Genomic DNA, 22,730 nt, shown 5'->3' with positions numbered 1-22,730 from the left:
AAGATAACGATAATCAAACCAAAGATAACAAAGATAACGCATTAAATCGCCCTTTCCTACCTCGCCTGGCGCGTCGGGAAGACTAAACGAGTCTTTTCAGACATCGCCGGGTGCCAGCTGAGGGAGAGGGGTGGAGGTGGGGGGCAGACCAGCCCCAGCACCAGCTGGCACCTGACGCCGTACCACCTGTGTACGTCCCTGGATCTGCCCAGCTGTTCATCCTCATCCCCCACCCCCCCACCCCCCCACCATGCCCTCGCAGAACACACACTAACATCGTTCCAGCCATGGCCTGACTCTACCCGCGTCGCCTGGCGAGCCAGCCACAGCCTCTGCCGTGGTTCTGGGCGTTCGTGACGTGAGTGACGGTGGTAACGCTTCGGGAGCGCCAGGTAACGCCTGTCTGTCACCCACCCGGGCGCCGTCTCGAACGTGGGCCCACCTTGAGCTACGTCAGTATCCCGGGAAACCTTGAAAACGCTGTATTGTCTTTACTTTCTCATGAATGACGTGTTATAGAAAATGGCTTGTGAGGGCACGCTACAAATCATGAAATATATATATATATATATATATATATATATATATATATATATATATATATATATATATATATATATATATATATATATATATATATATATATATATATATATATATATATTCTTGGTTTATCATCATCTACGATTATCTATCGTCTGGTTCCTGGCACTGCACTACAATATATTGATATACATGATATTTATGTACAAGGAAAATGTCAATTTACTCGGTAACTTAAGTAAAAATCAGAGCATCCATATAAACTAACCTATGTAAACCTTCGTTAAAAGTTCCACAGGAGTTGCTATTTACCCTCCTCTTTAGTGATAAATGAAATGAAATGTTTGTTATACTTTTGCGCCATCTATATGGTGAATTAAGTAAACAAGAGTGAGATCTATATATGAAATTAGAAAAAAAATTGATCCGTTCTCATTTGAAAAGAAAAATATCATGAGAACAGCCCTTTAGATATACTTCATCTTTGTTTTTGACTTGAAAACAAGTTGGAAGAATATTTTCCTGCATTGTGAGATGGGAATGTATCAAAACAGTCTTTCCCTTTGAACACACACACACACACACACACACACACACACACCACTACGCTCCCTCACACCAAGTACCAGAGAAAAACAACGACGTATTTTTCACACTAAGTTGAAGGCAATGTAAACATCGTCTCTACGAGGAAGTCAAGAGGAAGTCTTCATGACTAAGGTTTATATCAAGTGTTATCTGTATTTCTATCTTACAAGGACAGATGACCCCACTATATCACCTTATCTTCATTGCCCTACACGCTTTCCAGTCATTAGATGGTCAAATATGTATTCATCTTTACTTTATAATCAATTAACTCCGCAGGTATAATAGTGTTCTACAAACTGCAACGAATCAAATGATGTGATTTTCGTCCATATCTGTCTGTCCTCCTCGATGCGTCCGTACACCTAACATATGCAGGTTTGGAGGAAACGAAGAGGGAGGTAATTGCACGTCTTAAGTAGAACGGTCGAGGGAGGAAGGCAGGAGAGTGAACCTGGGGACAAGCAAGAAGAAGATAAATCATCCTCCCTTAAGGACAACATGAGAGGCTCTCCCAGTACTTTAAAGATGTTAGCCATAATTAACGTCATGGCCTCCCTCGTCACCCTGGTCTCAGAGAACGAAAAATCCATTACAGAAAACGGTGAAGATTTGTGGTCTGGAAGGGGGATGTATAAGAAAATAATAACGGAATTCAGGGAAACATGATAATATACATACGCTAATTACTCGACTAATTCATATGAATTTTTAGATTTTGACCACAGATTCTTATTCAGCATAAATAAAAGTATATCTACGGTGAAATTTTCAAGAAAATCTAAATTTTCAAAAAAATCAAGAAAAATCCAAGGCCTTGCATTTTTTTTTTTTTTGTGCTCATTTTCAACTTCCTCAGATTTTAATGAAAGTCTGTGTATAGATGTTATTTCATATGGTAATTAAGTATTTGAAGTTAAAAGACTGTAATTCATAATATTAACCGTTTAATTAGCACCTGGACTAATTATAATAAAATTCATATGCTAATTACTCGACTAATTATATGAATATTTAGATTTTGACCACAAATCCTTATTCAATATCCTTAAAAGCAAAAAAAAAAATCTAAATTTTCAAAAAAAAATCAAAATCCAATCGAAAAGAAATGATAGTTCACTACGAAAAAGCAGTGCCTGAAGACATGTGAAAAAGCACAAAGTACCGGCACTCACCCACCGACCAAAATTGTATGCGTATTAGATTTACACAGTCGTGCAAATGGATTTATTACACATTGCCAGTGGATCTTAATACTGGTGAAATTAGCTTTGTTTACTACACTCGTGCTGCTTATTTCCCGCCAACGCTGTCAGTTGATACGTTTGGTGGGAAACTCCTGCCAGGCCACAGTGCTGCCATCTCCAATTGATGTATGTATATAAATTCTTGAGTGGGTTCATTACTACGAAGTACATTACATAGGTAAGACACAGAGAGAGAGGGAAAAGGGGAGATTTGAGTCGAGTTGTTGACTGAGAATCTTATAGATCAAAGAATGATTTAAGTTTTCAAGGTAACTTTTGTTCCCTCCAATATAGTATATGTAAATAGTCAGTCAAAAGGGATTGTGTTTTTAGTAGAATTTCTGGACTGTCCTAACACTGGTGTAACCATAAGGACGCCGCATGTCAACATTCATCAGGTAACCGAGTCAATGAAATATAAGAAAAAAAAAAAAGGAATAAAGATGCGATATTCAGCGATTTTGTATTATCCATTCTAGTCTTTAACAAATGTTGCTGTTTCATATTTGAGATTTACCAATGTTATTACCTGTTACTGTGTCATCAGTTAATCCTAGTAACTCTGTAACTACGTTCTGCTAATGACTGAACACTTGGGGGTTAATTACGTTCATCTTGGATTATTGAGATTTCAATGAAAGATAGATCATATAATTTCCCCTTATCTATTGTTTTACTGTACGATTCTTGTGAATGTCTCTTTCACGTATGGACACCAGGTTGTGAAATTACTTTTTGAAGATAAAATGATGTTAAAATGTAGAAGAAATCCAGAGGGCTTCGTGTCTTTTGTTTCCGGATGAAGAGACGGAGTCTGACCCAGGAGGGACATGGAGAAGCACTTGCTTGCTGCTGATAACCATGATAATCTGAGAAAAAAAAAAAAAAAAAAAAAATTGCAAGGCTATAGCCTGGGATTTTTCTTGATTTTTTTGAAAATTTAGATTATCTTGAAAATTTTCAGCATAGATACTTTTATGTATGCTGAATAAGAATCTGTGGTCAAAAATCTAAAAATTTATATAAACAGTCGAGTAATTAGCGTATGAATATTATAATAATTAGTCCAGGTGTTAATCAAACGGTTATTATTACGAATTACAGTCTTTTGACTCCAAATACTTAATCACCATATAGAATACCATCTATAAACAGATTTTCATTAAAATATGAGGAAGTTGGAATTCTGAGCAATTTAGATTTTCTTGAAAATTTCAACATAAATGCTTTTAAGGATATTAAATAAGGATTTGTGGTCAAATTCTAAATATTCATATAATTAGTCTTTTGACTCCAAATACTTAATCACCATATAGAATAACATCTATACACAGATTTTCATAAAAATCTGAGGAAGTTGAAAATTTGAGCCAAAAGAATGCAAGGCCTTGCATTTTTCTTGATTTTTTTTGAAATTTTAGATTTTCTTGTAAATTTCAGCATAGATACTTTTTTGTATACGGAATAAGAATCTGTGGTCAAAATCTCAAAATTCCTATAATTAACCGAGTAATTAGCGTATAAATATTAATATAATTAGTCCAGTGTCTAATTAAACGACTAATATTACGAATTATAGTCTTTTGACTCAATATATTTAATCAACATATAAAATAACACCTATACACAGATTTTCATTAAAATATGAGGAAGTTGGAATTCTGAGCAATTTAGATTTTCTTGTAAATTTCAGCATAGATACTTTTATGTATACTAAATAAGAATCCTTGGTCAAAATCTAAAAATTCGTATAATTAAGCGAGTAATTAGCGTATGAATATTAATATAATTAGTCAAGTGGCTAATTGAACAATTAAAATCACGAATTACAGTCTTTTGACTCCAAATACTTAATCACCATATCAAATAACACCTATACACAGATTTTCATTAAAATCTGAGGAAGTTCAAAATTTGAGCCAAAAAAAATTTCGATTTTTTTGAAAATTTAGATTTTCTTGAAAATTTCAGCATAGATACTTTTATGTATACTGAATAAGAATCTGTGGTCAAAATCTCAAAATTCCTATAATTAACCGAGTAATTAGCGTATGAATATCAATATAATTAGTCCAGGTGTTAATTACACGGTTAACATACGAATTATAGTCTTTTGACTCAATATATTTAATCAACATATAAAATAACACCTATACACAGATTTTCATTAAAATCTGACAAAGTTGAAAATTTGAGCCAAAAAAATGCAAGGCCTTGCTTTTTTCTTAATTTTTTTGAAAATTTATATTTTCTTGAAAATTTCAGCATAGATACTTTTATGTATACTGAATAAGAATCTGTGGTCAAAATCTAAAAATTCCTATAATTAACCGAGTAATTAGCGTATGAATATCAATATAATTAGTCCAGTGGCTAATTAAGCCATTAATATTACGAATTATAGTCTTTTCACTCAAAATACTTAATCGCCATATCAAATAACACCTATACATAGATTTTCATTAAAATATGAGGAAGTTGGAATTCTGAGCAATTTAGATTTTCTTGAAAATTTTCAGCATAGATACTTTTTTGTATACGGAATAAGAATCTGTGGTCAAAATCTCAAAATTCCTATAATTAACCGAGTAATTAGCGTATGAATATTAATATAATTAGTCCAGTGTCTAATTAAACGACTAATATTACGAATTATAGTCTTTTGACTCCAAATACTTAATCACCATATCAAATAACACCTATACACAGATTTTCATTAAAATCTGAGGAAGTTGAAATTCTGACCAAAAGAAATGCATTCCATTTTCTAAAACTCTACGGAAATAGTCAGCCAAAGTTCAAAAATTGAAATTTTTTCAGGATGACAATCCATATTCTAAAACTACGGAAATAGTCAGCCAAAGTTCAAAAATTGAAATTTTTTCATGATGACAATCCATTTCCAAAACTCTACGGAAATAGTCAGCCAAAGTTCAAAAATTGAAAATTTTCATGATGACAATCCATTTTCTAAAACTCTACGGAAATACTCATCCAAATTTCAATAATTAGAACATTTCAGAAAAATGACAATCCTTTTTCTAAAACTCTACGAAAACAGTCAGCCTTGAATTTTTCTTCATTTTTTTTTAAAAGATATATTTTCTTGAAAATTTCAGCATAGATACTTTTATGTATACTGAATAAGAATCTGTGGTCAAAATCTAAAAATTCGTATAATTAACCAAGTAATTAGCGCATGAATATCAATATAATTAGTCCAGTGGCTAATTAAACGGTTAACATTACGAATTATAGTCTTTTGACTCAAAATACTTAATCAGCATAGAAAATAACACCTATACACAGATTTTCATTAAAATTTGAGGAAGTTGAAAATTTGAGCCAAATAAATGCAAGTCCTTGCATTTTTCTTGATTTTTTTTTTTTTTGAAATTTTAGATTTTCTTGAAATTTTCAGCAGAGATACTTTTATGTATAATGAATAAGAATCTGTGGTTAAAATCTAAAAATTCGTATAATTAACCGAGTAATTAGCGTATGAATATTGATATAATTAGTCCAGTGTCTAATTAAACAATTAATATTACGAATTATAGTCTTTTGACTCAAAATACTTAATCACCATAACAAATAACACCTACACACATATTTTCATTAAAATCTGAGGAAGTTCAAAATTTGAGCCAAAAAAATGCAATTGGATTTTTCTTGATTTTTTTGAAAATTTAGATTTTCTTGAAAATTTCAGCATAGATACTTTTATGTATACTAAATAAGAATCCTTGGTCAAAATCTAAATATTCGTATAATTACCCGAGTAATTAGCGTATGAATATCAATATAATTAGTCCAGGTGTTAATTAAACGGTTAACATTACGAATTATAGTTTTTTAACTCAAAATACTTAATCAGCATAGAAAATAACACCTATACACAGATTTTCATTAAAATCTGAGGAAGTTGATAATTTGAGCCAAAAAAAATTTCGATTTTTTTGAAAATTTAGATTTTCTTGAAAATTTCAGCATAGATACTTTTATGTATACTGAATAAGAATCTGTGGTCAAAACCTAAAAATTCGTATACTTAAGCGAGTAATTAGCGTATGAATGTTAATATAATTAGTCCAGTGGCTAATTAAGCCATTAATATTACGAATTATAGTCTTTTGACTCAATATATTTAATCAACATATAAAATAACACCCATACACAGATTTTCATTAAAATCTGAGGAAGTTGAAAATTTGAGCCAAAAAAATGCAAGGCCTTGCATTTTTCTTGATTTTTTTTTGAAATTTTAGATTTTCTTGTAAATTTCAGCATAGATACTTTTATGTATACTGAATAAGAATCTGTGGTCAAAATCTTAAAATTCGTATAATTAAGCGAGTAATTAGCGTATGAATATTAATATAATTAGTCAAGTGGCTAATTGAACAATTAAAATCACGAATTACAGTCTTTTGACTCAAAATACTTAATCACCATATCAAATAACACCTATACATAGATTTTCATTAAAATCTGAGGAAGTTGAAAATTTGAGCCCTTTTTTAAAAAAATGCCTTGGATTTTTCTTGATTTTTTGAAAATTTAGATTTTCTTGAAAATTTCAGCATAGATACTTTTATGTATACTGAATAAGAATCTGTGGTCAAAATCTAAAAATACCTATAATTCAGCAAGTAATTAGCGTATAAATATTAATATAATTAGTCCATTGGCTAATTAAAAAATTAATGTTACGAATTATAGTCTTTTGACTCAAAATACTTAATCGCCATATCAAATAACACCTATACATAGATTTTCATTAAAATCTGAGGAAGTTGAAATTTTTCTTGATTTTTTTGAAAATTTAGATTTTCTTGAAAAATTCAGCATAGATACTTTTATGTATACTGAATAAGAATCTATGGTCAAAAACTAAAAATTCGTATAATTAACCGAGTAATTAGCGTATATCAATATAATTAGTCCAGGTGTTAATTAAACGGTTAACATTACGAATAATAGTCTTTTGACTCAAAATACTTAATCAGGAAAGAAAATAACACCTATACACAGATTTTCATTAAAATCTCAGGAAGTTGAAAATTTGAGCCAAAAAAATGCAAGGCTATAATATAACCTTGGATTTTTCTTCATTTTTTTGAAAATTTAGATTTTCTTGAAATTTTCAGCATAGATACTTTTATGTATACTGAATAAGAATCTGTGGTCAAAATCTAAAAATTCCTATAATTAACCGAGTAATTAGGGTATAAATATCAATATAATTAGTCCAGGTGTTAATTACACGGTTAACATTACGAATTATAGTCTTTTGACTCAAAATACTTAATCAGTTGGAAAATAACACCTATACACAGATTTTCATTAAAATCTGACAAAGTTGAAAATTTGAGCAAAAAAAAATGCAAGGCTTTTTTTCTTAATTTTTTTGAAAATTTAGATTTTCTTGAAAATTTCAGCATAGATACTTTTATGTATACTGAATTAGAATCTGTGGTCAAAATCTAAAAATTCGTATAATTAAGCGAGTAATTAGCGTATGAATATTAATATAATTAGTCCAGTGTCTAATTAAACGACTAATATTACGAATTATAGTCTTTTTACTAAAAATACATAATCACCATATAAAATAACACCTATAAACAGATTTTCATTAAAATCTGAGGAAGTTGAAAATTTGAGCCAAAAAAATAGCAAGGATTTTTCTTGATCTTTTTGAAAATTTAGATTTTCTTGAAAATTTCAGCATAGATATTTTTATGTATACTGAATAAGAATCTGTGGTCAAAATTAAAAATTCGTATAATCAAGAAAGTAATTAGCGTATGAATATTACTATAATTATTCCAGGTGTTAATTAAGCGTTTAATATTACGAATTATAGTCTTTTCACTCAAAATACTTAATCACAACATTAAATAACACCTATACACAAATTTTCATTAAAATCTGAGGAAGTTGAAAATTTGAGCCAAAAAAATGCCTAGGATTTTTCTTGATTTTTTTTAAAATTTAGATTTTCTTGAAATTTTCAGCATAGATACTTTTATGTATACTGAATAAGAATCTGTGGTCAAAATCTAAAAATTCCTATAATTAACCGAGTAATTAGCGTATGAATATCAATATAATTAGTCCAGGTGTTAATTACACGGTTAACATTACGAATTATAGTCTTTTGACTCAAAATACTTAATCAGCATAGAAAATAACACCTATACACAGATTTTCATTAAAATCTGACAAAGTTGAAAATTTGAGCCAAAAGAATGCAAGGCCTTGCTTTTTTTCTTAATTTTTTTGAAAATTTAGATTTTCTTGAAAATTTCAGCATAGATACTTTTTTGTATACGGAATAAGAATCTGTGGTCAAAATCTAAAAATTCGTATAATCAAGTTACTAATTAGCGTATGAATATTAATATAATTAGTCCAGTGTCTAATTAAACGACTAATATTACGAATTATAGTCTTTTGACTCAAAATACTTAATCACCATATAAAATAACACCTATAAACAGATTTTCATTAAAATCTGAGGAAGTTGAAAATTTGAGCCAAAAAAAGTTTTCTTCATTTTTTTTGAAAATTTATATTTTCTTGAAAATTTCAGCATAGATATTTTTATGCATACTGAATAAGAATCTGTGGTCAAAATCTAAAAATTCCTATAATCAAGCAAGTAATTAGCCTATGAATATTACTATAATTAGTCCAGGTGGTAATTAAGCGTTTAATATTACGAATTATAGTCTTTTCACTCAAAATACTTAATCACCACATAAAATAACACCTATACACATATTTTCATTAAAATCTGAGGAAGTTGAATATTGGATTTTTATTTTTTTAAAATTTAGATTTTCTTGAAATTTTTAGCATAGATACTTTTATGTATACTGAATAAGAATCTGTGGTCAAAATCTCAAAATTCCTATAATTAGCCGAGTAATTAGCGTATGAATATCAATATAATTAGTCCAGGTGTTAATTACACGGTTAACATTACGAATTATAGTCTTTTGACTCTAAATACTTAATCAGCATAGAAAATAACACCTATACACAGATTTTCATTAAAATCTGACAAAGTTGAAAATTTGAGCCAAAAAAATGCAAGGCTATATATAGCCTTGCTTTTTTTCTTAATTTTTTGAAAATTTAAATTTTCTTAAAAATTTCAGCATAGATACTTTTATGTATACTGAATAAGAATCTGTGGTCAAAATCTAAAAATTCGTATAATTAAGCTACTAATTAGCGTATGAATATTAATATAATTAATCCAGTGTCTAATTAAACGACTAATATTACGAATTATAGTCTTTTGACTCAAAATACTTAATCACCATATAAAATAACACCTATAAACAGATTTTCATTAAAATCTGAGGAAGTTGAAAATTTGAGCCAAAAAAATAGCAAGGCCTTGGATTTTTCTTGATTTTTTTGAAAATTTAGATTTTCTTGAAAATTTCAGCATAGATATTTTTATGCATACTGAATAAGAATCTGTGCTCAAAATCTAAAAATTCCTATAATCAAGCAAGTAATTAGCGTATGAATATTACTATAATTAGTCCAGGTGTTAATTAAGCGTTTAATATTACGAATTATAGTCTTTTCACTCAAAATACTTAATCACCACATAAAATAACACCTATACACAGATTTTCATTAAAATCTGAGTAAGTTGAAAATTTGAGCCAAAAAAATAGCAAGCCTTAGATTTTTCTTGATTTTTTTGAAAATTTAGATTTTCTTGAAAATTTCAGCATAGATACTTTTATGTATACTGAATAAGAATCTGTGATCAAAATCTAAAAATTCGTATAATTAAGCTAGTAATTAGCGTATGAATATTAATATAATTAATCCAGTGTCTAATTAAACGACTAATATTACGAATTATAGTCTTTTGACTCAAAATACTTAATCACCATATAAAATAACACCTATAAACAGATTTTCATTAAAATCTGAGGAAGTTGAAAATTTGAGCCAAAAAAATAGCAAGGCCTTGGATTTTTCTTGATTTTTTTGAAAATTTAGATTTTCTTGAAAATTTCAGCATAGATATTTTTATGCATACTGAATAAGAATCTGTGCTCAAAATCTAAAAATTCCTATAATCAAGCAAGTAATTAGCGTATGAATATTACTATAACTAGTCCAGGTGTTAATTAAGCGTTTAATATTACGAATTATAGTCTTTTCACTCAAAATACTTAATCACCACATAAAATAACACCTATACACAGATTTTCATTAAAATCTGAGAAAGTTGAAAATTTGAGCCAAAAAAATAGCAAGGCCTTGGATTTTTCTTGATTTTTTTGAAAATTTAGATTTTCTTGAAAATTTCAGCATAGATATTTTTATGTATACTGAATAAGAATCTGTGGTCAAAATCTAAAAATTCGTATAATTAAGCTAGTAATTAGCGTATGAATATTAATATAATTAGTCCAGTGTCTAATTAAACGACTAATATTACGAATTATAGTCTTTTGACTCAAAATACTTAATCACCATATAAAATAACACCTATAAACAGATTTTCATTAAAATCTGAGGAAGTTGAAAATTTGAGCCAAAAAAATAGCAAGGCTATAGCCTTGGATTTTTCTTGATTTTTTTGAAAAATTTAGATTTTCTTGAAAATTTCAGCATAGATATTTTTATGCATACTGAATAAGAATCTGTGCTCAAAATCTAAAAATTCCTATAATCAAGCTAGTAATTAGCGTATGAATATTACTATAACTAGTTCAGGTGTTAATTAAGCGTTTAATATTACGAATTATAGTCTTTTCACTCAAAATACTTAATTCACCACATAAAATAACACCTATACACAGATTTTCATTAAAATCTGAGGAAGTTGAAAATTTGAGACAAAAAAAATAGCAAGGCCTTGCACTTTTCTTGATTTTTTTGGAAATTTAGATTTTCTTGTAAATTTCAGCATAGATACTTTTATGTATACTGAATAAGAATCTGTGGTCAAAATCTAAAAATTCGTATAATTAACCGAGTGATTAGCGTATGAATATCAAAATAATTAGTCCAGGTGTTAATTACACGGTTAACATTACGAATTATAGTCTTTTGACTCAAAATACTTAATCAGGAAAGAAAATAACACCTATACACAGATTTTCATTAAAATCTGAGGACGTTGAAAATTTGAGCCAAAAAAAATGCAAGGCTATATATATATATAGCCTTGCTTTTTTTCTTAATTTTTTTGAAAATTTAGATTTTCTTGAAATTTTCAGCATAGATAGTTTTATGTATACTGAATAAGAATCTGTGGTCAAAATCTAAAAATTCGTATAATTAAGCGATTAATCAGCGTATGAATATTAATATAATTAGTCCAGTGTCTAATTAAACGACTAATATTACGAATTATAGTCTTTTGACTCAAAATACTTAATCACCATATAAAATACCACCTATAAACAGATTTTCATTAAAATCTGAGGAAGTTGAAAATTTGAGCCAAAAAAATAGCCTTGGATTTTTCTTGATTTTTTTGAAAATTTAGATTTTCTTGAAAATTTCAGCATAGATATTTTTATGTATGCTGAATAAGAATCTGTGGTCAAAATCTAAAAATTCGTATAATCAAGCAAGTAATTGGCGTATGAATATTACTATAATTAGTCCAAGTGTTAATAAAGCGTTTAATATTACGAATTATTGTCTTTTCACTCAAAATACTTAATCACCACATAAAATAACACCTATACACAGATTTTCATTAAAATCTGAGGAAGTTGAAAATTTGAGCCAAAAAAAATGCAAGGCTATAGCCTAGCTTTTTTTCTTAATTTTTTTGAAAATTTAGATTTTCTTGAAATTTTCAGTATAGATAGTTTTATGTATACTGAATAAGAATCTGTGGTCAAAATCTAAAAATTCGTATAATTAAGCGAGTAATTAGCGTATGAATATTAATATAATTAGTCCAGAGGCTAATTAAACAATTAATATTACGAATTATAGTCTTTTGACTCAAAATACTTAATCACCATATCAAATAACACCTATACACCGATTTTCATTAAAATCTGAGGAAGTTGAAAATATAAGCCAAAAAAAATGCCAGGCTGTAACCTTGGATTTTTCTTTTTTTTAAAATTTAGATTTTCTTGAAATTTTCAGCATAGATACTTTTATGTATACTGAATAAGAATCTGTGCTCAAAATCTAAAAATTCCTATAATTTCCGAGTAATTAGCGAATGAATATCAATATAATTAGTAAAGGTGTTAATTACACGGTTAACATTACGAATTATAGTCTCTTGACTCAAAATACTTAATCAGCATAGAAAATAACACCTATACACAGACTCTCATTAAAATCTGACAAAGTTGAAAATTTGAGCCAAAAAAAAATGCAAGGCCTTGCTTTTTTTCTTATTTTTTTTAAAAATTTAGATTTTCTTGAAAATTTCTTCATAGATACTTTTATGTATACTGAATAAGAATCTGTGGTCAAAATCTAAAAATTCGTATAATTAAGCGAGTAATTAGCGTATGAATATCAATATAATGAGTCCAGTGTCTAATGAAAAGACTAATATTACGAATTATAGTCTTTTGACTCAAAATACTTAATCACCATATAAAATAACACCTATAAACAGATTTTCATTAAAATCTGAGGAAGTTGAAAACTTGAGACAAAAAAATAGCCTTGGATTTTTCTTGATTTTTTTGAAAATTTAGATTTTCTTGAAAATTTCAGCATAGATATTTTTATGTATACTGAATAAGAATCTGTGCTCAAAATCTAAAAATTCGTATAATCAAGCAAGTAATTAGCGTATGAATATTACTATAAATAGTCCAGGTGTTAATTAAGCGTTTAATATTACGAATTATAGTCTTTTCACCCAAAAAACTTAATCACCACATAAAATAACACCTATACACAGATTTTCATTAAAATCTGAGGAAGTTGAAATTTGAGCCAAAAAAAATAGCCTTGGATTTTTCTTCATTTTTTTGAAATTTTAGATTTTCTTGAAATTTTCAGCATACATACTTTTTTGTATACTGAATAAGAACCTGTACTCAAAATCTAAAAATTCGTATTATTAAGCGAGTAATTAGCGTATGAATATTAATATAATTAGTTCAGAGGCTAATTAAACAATTAATATTAAGAATTATAGTCTTTTGACTCAAAATACTTAATCACCGTATGAAATAACACCTATAAACAGATTTTCATTAAAATCTGAGGAAGTTGAAAATTTGAGACAAAAAAATAGCAAGGCCTTGGATTTTTCTTGATTTTTTGAGAATTTAGATTTTCTTGAAAATTTCAGCATACATATTTTTATGTATACTGAATAAGAATCTGTGGTCAAAATCTAAAAATTCCTATAATCAAGCAAGTAATTAGCGTATGAATATTACTACAATTAGTCCAGGTGTTAATTAAGCGCTTAATATTACGAATCATAGTCTTTTCACTCAAAATACTTCATCACCACATAAAATAACACCTATACACAGATTTTCATTAAAATCTGAGGAAGTTGAAAATTTGAGCCAAAAAATAGCTAGGCTTGGATTTTTCTTGATTTTTTTGAAAATTTATATTTTCTTGAAATTTTCAGTATAGAAACTTTTATGTATACTGAATAAGAATCTGTGGTCAAAATCTAAAAATTACTATAATTAACCGAGTAATTAGCGTATGAATATCAATATAATTAGTCCAGGTGTTAATTACACGGTTAACATTACGAATTATAGTCTTTTGACTCAAAATACTTAATCAGCATAGAAAATAGCACCTATACACAGAGTTTCATTAAAATCTGACAAAGTTGAAAATTTCAGCCAAAAAAAATGCCTTGGATTTTTCTTGATTTTTTTTGAAAATTTTGATTTTCTTGAAAATTTCAGCATAGATATTTTTATGTATACTGAATAAGAATCTGTGGTCAAAATCTAAAAATTCGTATAATCAAGCAAGTAATTAGCGTATGAATATTACTATAATTAGTCCAGGTGTTAATTAAGCGTTCAATATTACGAATTATAGTCTTTTCACTCAAAATACTTAATCACCACATAAAATAACACCTATACACAGATTTTCATTAAAATCTGAGGAAGTTGAAAATTTGAGCCAAAAAAATGCAGGCAATATATAGCCTTGCATTTTTCTTGATTTTTTTTGAAATTTTAGATTTTCTTGAAAATTTCAGCATAGATACTTTTATATATACTGAATAAGAATCTGTGGTCAAAATCTAAAAATTCGTATTATTAAGCGAGTAATTAGCGTATGAATATTAACATAATTAGTCCAGAGGCTAATTAAACAATTAATATTAAGTATTTTGACTCAAAATACTTAATCACCATATCAAATAACACCTATACACCGATTTTCATTAAAATCTGAGGAAGTTGAAAATATAAGCCAAAAAAAATGCCAGGCTGTAACCTTGGATTTTTCTTGATTTTTTTGAAAATTTAGATTTTCTTGAAAATTTCAGTATAGATACTTTTATGTATACTGAATAAGAATCTGTGGTCAAAATCTAAAAATTCCTATAATTACCCGAGTAATTAGCGTATGAATATCAATATAATTAGTCCAGGTGTTAATTAAGAGTTTAATATTACGAATTAAAATCTTTTGACTCAAAATACTTAATCACCACATAAAATAACACCTATAAACAGATTTTCATTAAAATCTGAGAAAGTTGAAAATTTGAGCCAAAAAAAAAAATGCCTTAGATTTTTCTTGATTTTTTGAAAATTTAGATTTCCTTGAAATTTTCAGCATAGATACTTTTATGTATACTGAATAAGAATCTGTAGTCAAAATCTAAAAATTCGTATAATTAAGCGAGTAATTAGCGTATGAATATTAATATAATTAGTCCAGTCTAATTAAACGACTAATATTACGAATTATAGTCTTTTGACTCAAAATACTTAATCACCATATAAAATAACACCTATAAACAGATTTTCATTAAAATCTGAGGAAGTTGAAAATTTGAGCCAAAAAAATAAATAGCAAGGATTTTTCTTGATTTTTTTGAAAATTTAGATTTTCTTGAAAATTTCAGCATAGATATTATTATGTATACTGAATGAGAATCTGTAGTCAAAATCTAAAAATTCGTATAATCAAGCAAGTAATTAGCGTATGAATATTACTATAATTAGTCCAGGTGTTAATTAAGCGTTTAATATTACGAATTATAGTCTTTTCACTCAAAATACTTAATCACCACATAAAATAACACCTATACACAGATTTTCATTAAAATCCGAGGAAGTTGAAAATTTGAGCCAAAAAAATGCAAGGCTATCTATACCTGGATTTTCTTGATTTTTTTGAAAATTTAGATTTTCTTGAAAATTTCAGCATAGATACTTTTATGTATACTGAATAAGAATCTGTGGTCAAAATCTAAAAATTCGTATAATTAAGCGAGTAATTAGCGTATGAATATTAATATAATTAGTCCAGGTGTTAATTAAGCGTTTAATACTACGAATTATAGTCTTTTCACTCAAAATATATAATCACCACATAAAATAACACCTATACACAGATTTTCATTAAAATCTGAGGAAGTTGAAAATTTAGATTTTCTTGAAATTTTCAGCATAGATATTTCTATGTATACTGAATAAGAATCTGTGGTCAAAATCTAAAAATTCGTATAATCAAGCAAGTAATTAGCGTATGAATATTAATATAATTAGTCCAGTGGCTAATTAAACAATTAATATTACGAATTATAGTCTCTTGACTCAAAATACTTTACCACCACATAAAATAACACCTATACACAGATTTTCATTAAAATCTGAGGAAGTTGAAAATTTGAGCAAAAAAAAAATGATTTTTTTTTGAAATTTTAGATTCTCTTGAAATTTTCAGCATACATACTTTTATGTATACTGAATAAGAATCTACTGTCAAAAGCTAAAAATTCGCATTATTAAGCGAGTAATTAGCGTATGAATATTAATATAATTAGTCCAGTGGCTAATTAAACACTTAATATTACGAATTATAGTCTTTTGACTCAAAATACTTAATCAGCATAGAAAATAACACCTATACACAGATTTTCATTAAAATCTGACAAAGTTGAAAATTTGAGCCAAAATAGTTTTTTTTTTATTTTTTTGAAAATTTAGATTTTCTTGAAATTTACAGGATAGACACTTTTATGTATACTGAGTAAGAATCTGTGGTCAAAATCTAAAAATTCCTATAATTAACCGAGTAATTAGCGTATGAATATCAATATAATTAGTCCAGGTGTTAATTAAACGGTTATCATTAAGAATAATAGTCTTTTGACTCAAAATACGTAATCAGCATAGAAAATAACACCTATGCACAGATTTTCATTAAAATCTGAGGAAGTTGAAAATTTGAGCCAAAAAAAAATGCCTTGGATTTTTCTTGATTTTTTTGAAAATTTAGATTTTCTTGAAAATTTCAGCATAGATACTTTTATGTATACTGAATAAGAATCTGTGGTCAAAATCTAAAAATTCGTATAATTAACAGAGTAATTAGCGTATGAATATTAATATAATTAGTCCAGTGGCTAATTAAACAATTAATATTACGAATTATAGTCTTTTGACTCAAAATACTTAATCACCATAAAAAATAACACCTATACACAGATTTTTATTAAAATCTGAGGAAGTTGAAAATTTGAGTCAAAAAAATGCAATGCTATATTATATAGCCTTGGATTTTTCTTGATTTGTTTCAAAAATTTAGATTTTCTTGAAAATTTCAGCATAGATACTTTTATGTATACTGAATAAGAATCTGTGGTCAAAATCTAAAAAATTCGTATAATTAAGCAAGTAATTAGCGTATGAATATTAATATAATTAGTCCAGGTGTTAATTAAGCGGTTAATATTACGAATTATAGTCATTTTATTGAAAATACTTAATAAGCATATAAAATAGCTCCTATACACAGATTTTTATCAAAATCTGAGGAAGTTGAAAATTTGAGTAAAAAACAAATGGATTTTTCTTGATTTTTTTGAAAATTTAGATTTTCTTAAAAATTTCAGCATATATACTTTTATGTATACTGAATAAGAATCTGCGGTCAAAATCTAAAAATTCGCCTAATTCGGCAAGTAATTAGCGTATGAATATTAATATAATTAGTCCGTGTTAATTAAACGCTTCATATTAAGAATTATAGTCTTTTGACTCAAAATACTTAATCAGCATATAAAATAACACCTATACACAGATTTTCATTAAAATCTCAGGAAGTTGAAAATTTGAGTAAAAAAGAAATGGATTTTTCTTGATTTTTTTGAAAATTTAGATTTTCTTGAAAATTTCAGCATTGATTCTTATATGTATACTGAATAAGAATCTGTTGTCAAAATCTAAAAATGCCTATAATTAGGCAAGTAATTAGCGTATGAATATTAATATAATTAGTCCAGGTGTTAATTAAACGGTTAGTATTACGAATTATAGTCTTTTGACTCAAAATACTTAATCACCATATAAAATAACACCTATATGCAGATTTTCAATAAAATCTGAGGAAGTTGAAAATCAGCAAAAAAAGAAAAAAAAATGCAGGGCTATAGCTTGGGATTTTTCTTGATTTTTTGGAAAATAGATTTTCATGAAAATTTCAGCATAGATGCTTTTAAGGATGTTAAATAAGTTTTTGTGGTAAAAATCTAAATATTCATATAATTAGTCGAGTATTTAGTATATGAATTTTATTATAATTAGTCCAGGTGCTAATCAAACGGTTAATATTATGAATTACAGTCTTTTGACTCCAAGTACCTAATCACCATATAAAATAACATCTATACACAGATTGCAAGGCCTTGGATTTTTCTTGATTTTTTCGAAAATTTAGATTTTTTGAAAATTTCAGCATAGATACTTTTATGTATGCTGAATAAGAACCTGTGGTCAAAATCTAAAAATTCGTATACTCAGTCGAGTAATTAGCGTATGAATATTATTATAATTATCATTATTATGATTATCATAATCATTATTGGATAAAACCAAGGTTGTCACTGGTCCACCACTGGACGAAGTAAGGCACCTGAACTACCCTAACTAGCGAGGACAAGTGATTGGCTTCTCTAACAAGCACTTCGATTCAGTGTTTTACCGTCGTAGGGTCGTTAGTCTGAAAGCGAGATCCAAAACGTATTTCACTGCACCGGTGATTAAGGCTTAGACATCTAAGAAATTATCAAATATTGAGAAAAACTCTCTCTCTCTCAAAAAAAAAAAAAGATATTCTGGTCGAATTTTCGCTAAGAATACTGGAAAAAGTTAGCCACCAGATAGCTTTCGTGGTCACTATCATCATCAACAGATTATTGCAGGAAAGGAAAAGGACATAGAAAATGTCATTTCCAATCTTCTTTCCTGCCAGCATTTGAGCCAGAGGGAGAGGTGGGTGGGTCCTGTCTCTACCACTACCCAGGTAAACATACAGATTACCTCGTCATGGACCGTCAGATCTCCTGTCCTCTTCTATCCTTCCTCAAAATGGACGTACCCATCCTTCCCCATCCTAGACGTCACACACCACAAACCCCCAACATCCTAGACGTCCCATACCCTAAATCCCCAACATCCTAGACGCCTCTTACACTCACCATTCCCCATCCTAATCATATTTCACCTGGACGTCCCTCATCCAGGAGGGATGTCCCAAAGCCTAGAGTGATGTCTCCAAGTCTCAAAGGGTGTCCCCCTAGCCTCGAGGGAAAGTCCCCATGCGAAAGTCATGTGTCCTCAGCCTCGAGTGATGTCCCCCAGCATGAAGAGGAGTCCCACAGCCTCGAGTGATGTCCCCCAGCATGAAGAGGAGTCCCACAGCCTCGAGTGATGTCCCCCAGCATGAAGAGGAGTCCCACAGCCTCGAGTGATGTCCCCCAGCATGAAGAGGAGTCCCACAGCCTCGAGTGATGTCCTCCAGCTTGCAAGGAAGGTCCCACGTGTAGGTGGCACAGCACTCCCTCAGGAGGGGACGATTTCCCCCCTTCTCCCCCAAGTCTGCCATCCAAGCAGAGGTCTAGGGGTGTGTGTGTGTGTGTGTGTGTGGGGGGGGGGGGGGGGGCGTGGGAGTGAGGAGGGGTTGGGGCGGGCGCGCCCGGTGAGCCAGGGGCTCGGGCTATAAAGACGGACCTCACCCAAGGCAGCGCTCACTGTCTGCCCAGCGTTCGCACCCTCGCCTTCACCCGTCGCACCTCTCACACACCGTCGCCATGTACCGCCAGATCTGGGCAGCCCTCATGGTGGGCGTGGTCGTCGTGGGCGTGCTGGGGATGGGCGTAGCCGAGGCCAAGCCCGACCCCTCCCAGCTGGCCGCCATGGCTGACGCGATCAAGTACCTTCAGGAGCTGGACAAGCTGTATTCACAGGTCTCCCGACCCAGGTATGGCACGCCTCCACCACACGCCTCTATCACACGCCACACGCATCTACCACACGTCTACATCACACGCCTCTACCACACGTTCCTCCTACACGCTTGTACCACACGTCCTTTTACCTCACGCCTGTACCACATGTCTCTAAACACACGTCCATACCACACGCCTCCACCACACGTTCCTTCTATACACCCTCCCTCAGTCCTTTACCACACGCCCTCCCCCAGACTCTCTAGCACACGCCTTCCCCACGCCTGCACCACACGTCCTACCCCATGTCTCTACCACACGTCCTACCCCATGCCTCTACCACACGCCTCCCCCATGCCTCTATCACACGTCTTCCCCACGCCTCTACCATACTTCCTTCCCTACTCCTGCACCACATGCCTCCCCACGCCTCAACTACACGCCCACGTCTTCGCTGCACAACACCCACCATGACCGCCGTCCATCCTGACCTGACCTCCTCCACTACCACTGCCTTCCTGGTGTGACCTCTCCTGAACCCGTCCACAGGAGCCGCTATCCTTCTCCAGGTGTTACACACACAACTGACCTGTCCTATACTGATGCTATGTACAGACACTCAACCTCTGTGGTACCTGGTCATTATCTGTGAATATATTGTTACGGTACGACCCTTGAACATGACAGTAAGACCCTTGAACATGACAGTAGGACCCTTGAACATGACAGTACGACCCTTGAACATGAGAGTACGACCCTTAAACACGACGGTACGACCAGTGAACACGACGGTTCGACCCTTGAACAAGACAGTACGAACCTTAAACACGACGATACGACCATTGAACACGACGGGTCGACCATTGAACACGACGGGTCGACCCTTGAACACGACGGTACGACCATTGAACACGACGGTAGAACCATTTAGCACAAAGGTACGACCCTTGAGCTCGACGGTGCGACCCTTGGTTACGATCCTTACGCCTGATGGGCAAGGCGTATGACCAGGTCCTTGTTGGTCAAGTCAAAGGACTGTCTAGTGATTCCGTCGTGCTCAAGGGTCCTACAGTCGTGGTCACTGGTCGTACCGTTGTGCTCAAGGGTCGTACCGTCGTGTTCAAAGGGTTCAATTGCAGTTAAAGCATGAAGGTACACTCCAGGAACATCCTGAGTGATCAACGAAGGTTGATATGAATTTCAGGAGCTTCCGTTTAATGTCTGGTTTCAGATCCTTCCCTTACAGAATGTGCATGACTGTCATGACGCGCCAGTCATGCGTCCTCTCCCACGTCCTGTCCTCTGTATGTGTGTATATGTATGACCGCCTGCGTATGTGCGTATTACCCGTTTTCTAAGTGTATGAGTTAGGGATGGAAATATACAGATATACGCAATATAGAGTGGGTCTATAACAAGAAAGGATAAAGGGATATATAATCTACTATATAATCTAGTGATTATCAATGATGATCAAAATGGCTGGGATGAGGCTGCGCTCATAAAGGTCTGTGAGAGTTGGGATGGGTTCGAGGCATATGCTTTCTGCTGCTGAACTGCAACTTGGGGACGAGGGATATCACCGGTGGCAGGATATGACGGTGGCGGTCGTGGTGCATAGGCTTCTTCCCAGTGTTGGACGAGGTCCAGTGAATGGGGTGGAGAGATCCCAGAGGACTGGGACGATCAGAGTCTCTCGAGAGGAGCAGTAATAACATGGTTGACCGTGGTTGACCTTGCGTGACCTTTTTCGACACCTTTTCCAGTGGTTCCCTCGTTGTGTGGTGGATGGAGAGGAAGACCAGGCAGGGCGGGAAGGGCGGGAGGGAAAAATGACTTTGGAAAGTATGAAAGTTACGTAGATGTTGTTCAGTGCAGACGCAGGGAGACCAAGTGTCTTGAGTCTAAGGAAAATGTACAGACGAGATATGTGTACAGACGAGATGTGTGTGTGTGTGTGTATGTGTGTGTGTGTGTGTGTGTGTGTGTGTGTATGTGTGTGTGTGTGTGTGTGTGTGTGTGTGTGTGTGTGTGTGGAATGGAAGCGCATTATGACTGCATTCTGGTGAAGTTCTATTAAGGGTTTGACCCATAAGGCAGAGGCCAGGCTGCAGGAGTAGAGACAGAATCCTCTCCTCACAGTTGGTACTTCGGCTATGCCTTCTTCATGAGATTCCCGAGCCTGGTTCGATCATCACCACCATCACCACCATCACCACCATCACCACCATCACCACCATCACCACCATCACCACCATTATAGCAGCTGGTGTCTTAAAAAGAAAACTGGGACATTCATCTCCTGTTGTGATGCGGGATGAAGCATCCTCGCGTCTCGTTCTCAGAAGTGAACCATCTGCCTCGAGTCAGACCTCGGGGGAAAGAGGTAGAGGAGGAGGATTGGGGGGGAGTTCGAACCCTCGATGTCTGAGATAATGAGACACTTCGTGACGGGTGTCGTGCGAGGCAACTACACGAGAGGGTCATCCGTCTGAGGGAGAATGATGCAACCCATCACCTGGATTCGAAGCATGTGTCTCTCTCTCTCTCTCTCTCTCTCTCTCTCTCTCTCTCTCTATCTATCTATCTATCTATCTATCTATCTATCTATCTATCTGTCTCTCTATGAATCAATCTATCTATTTATCTATCTATCTATCTATCTATCCCCCTCGGGGATTCTACAAAGTCGAGGGACGGGGTTTTTTTTCCATCTCCCAGACCGTGAATAAAAGATGGTCCCGGGCTGGGAGGAAGGGGGGACCATGCCACTAGTCAACTTCGGGGACCATATGCCGCCACGTCTGCCAAACACATTAGCGGAATTCTGAAACTTCCACGAGAAGACTTTTCAAAGACACGAAAACGGAATGTGTGATTCTGCAGAGGTGCTCTTGTACGCTTGGGGTATACACCAGGTG

General features: G+C 32.2%; 2 protein-coding genes across 3 annotated transcripts in view; one reads left to right on the top strand and one right to left on the bottom strand.

The window, feature by feature from the left end:
* Positions 1-22,730, bottom strand: part of Vamp7 (Vesicle-associated membrane protein 7) — a 96,472-nt gene that overhangs the window by 72,783 nt on the left and 959 nt on the right. The gene's annotated exons all lie outside the window — the stretch shown is intronic.
* The window catches only part of LOC139764349 (uncharacterized), a 31,834-nt gene continuing 28,719 nt past the window's right edge, over positions 19,616-22,730 (top strand). For both annotated transcript variants that reach the window (XM_071690877.1, XM_071690876.1), the window contains exon 1: positions 19,616-19,841. In XM_071690877.1, the coding sequence (XP_071546978.1) occupies positions 19,672-19,841 (170 nt within the window). In that variant the 5' untranslated portion in view covers positions 19,616-19,671. The remainder of the gene's footprint in view (positions 19,842-22,730) is intronic.

This window comes from Panulirus ornatus, chromosome 49 (assembly GCF_036320965.1).
Source record: "Panulirus ornatus isolate Po-2019 chromosome 49, ASM3632096v1, whole genome shotgun sequence".
NCBI classification, from domain to species: domain Eukaryota; kingdom Metazoa; phylum Arthropoda; class Malacostraca; order Decapoda; family Palinuridae; genus Panulirus; species Panulirus ornatus.
Note: the sequence above shows the minus strand (reverse complement) of the source record. Positions and strands in the feature narration are given on the sequence as shown.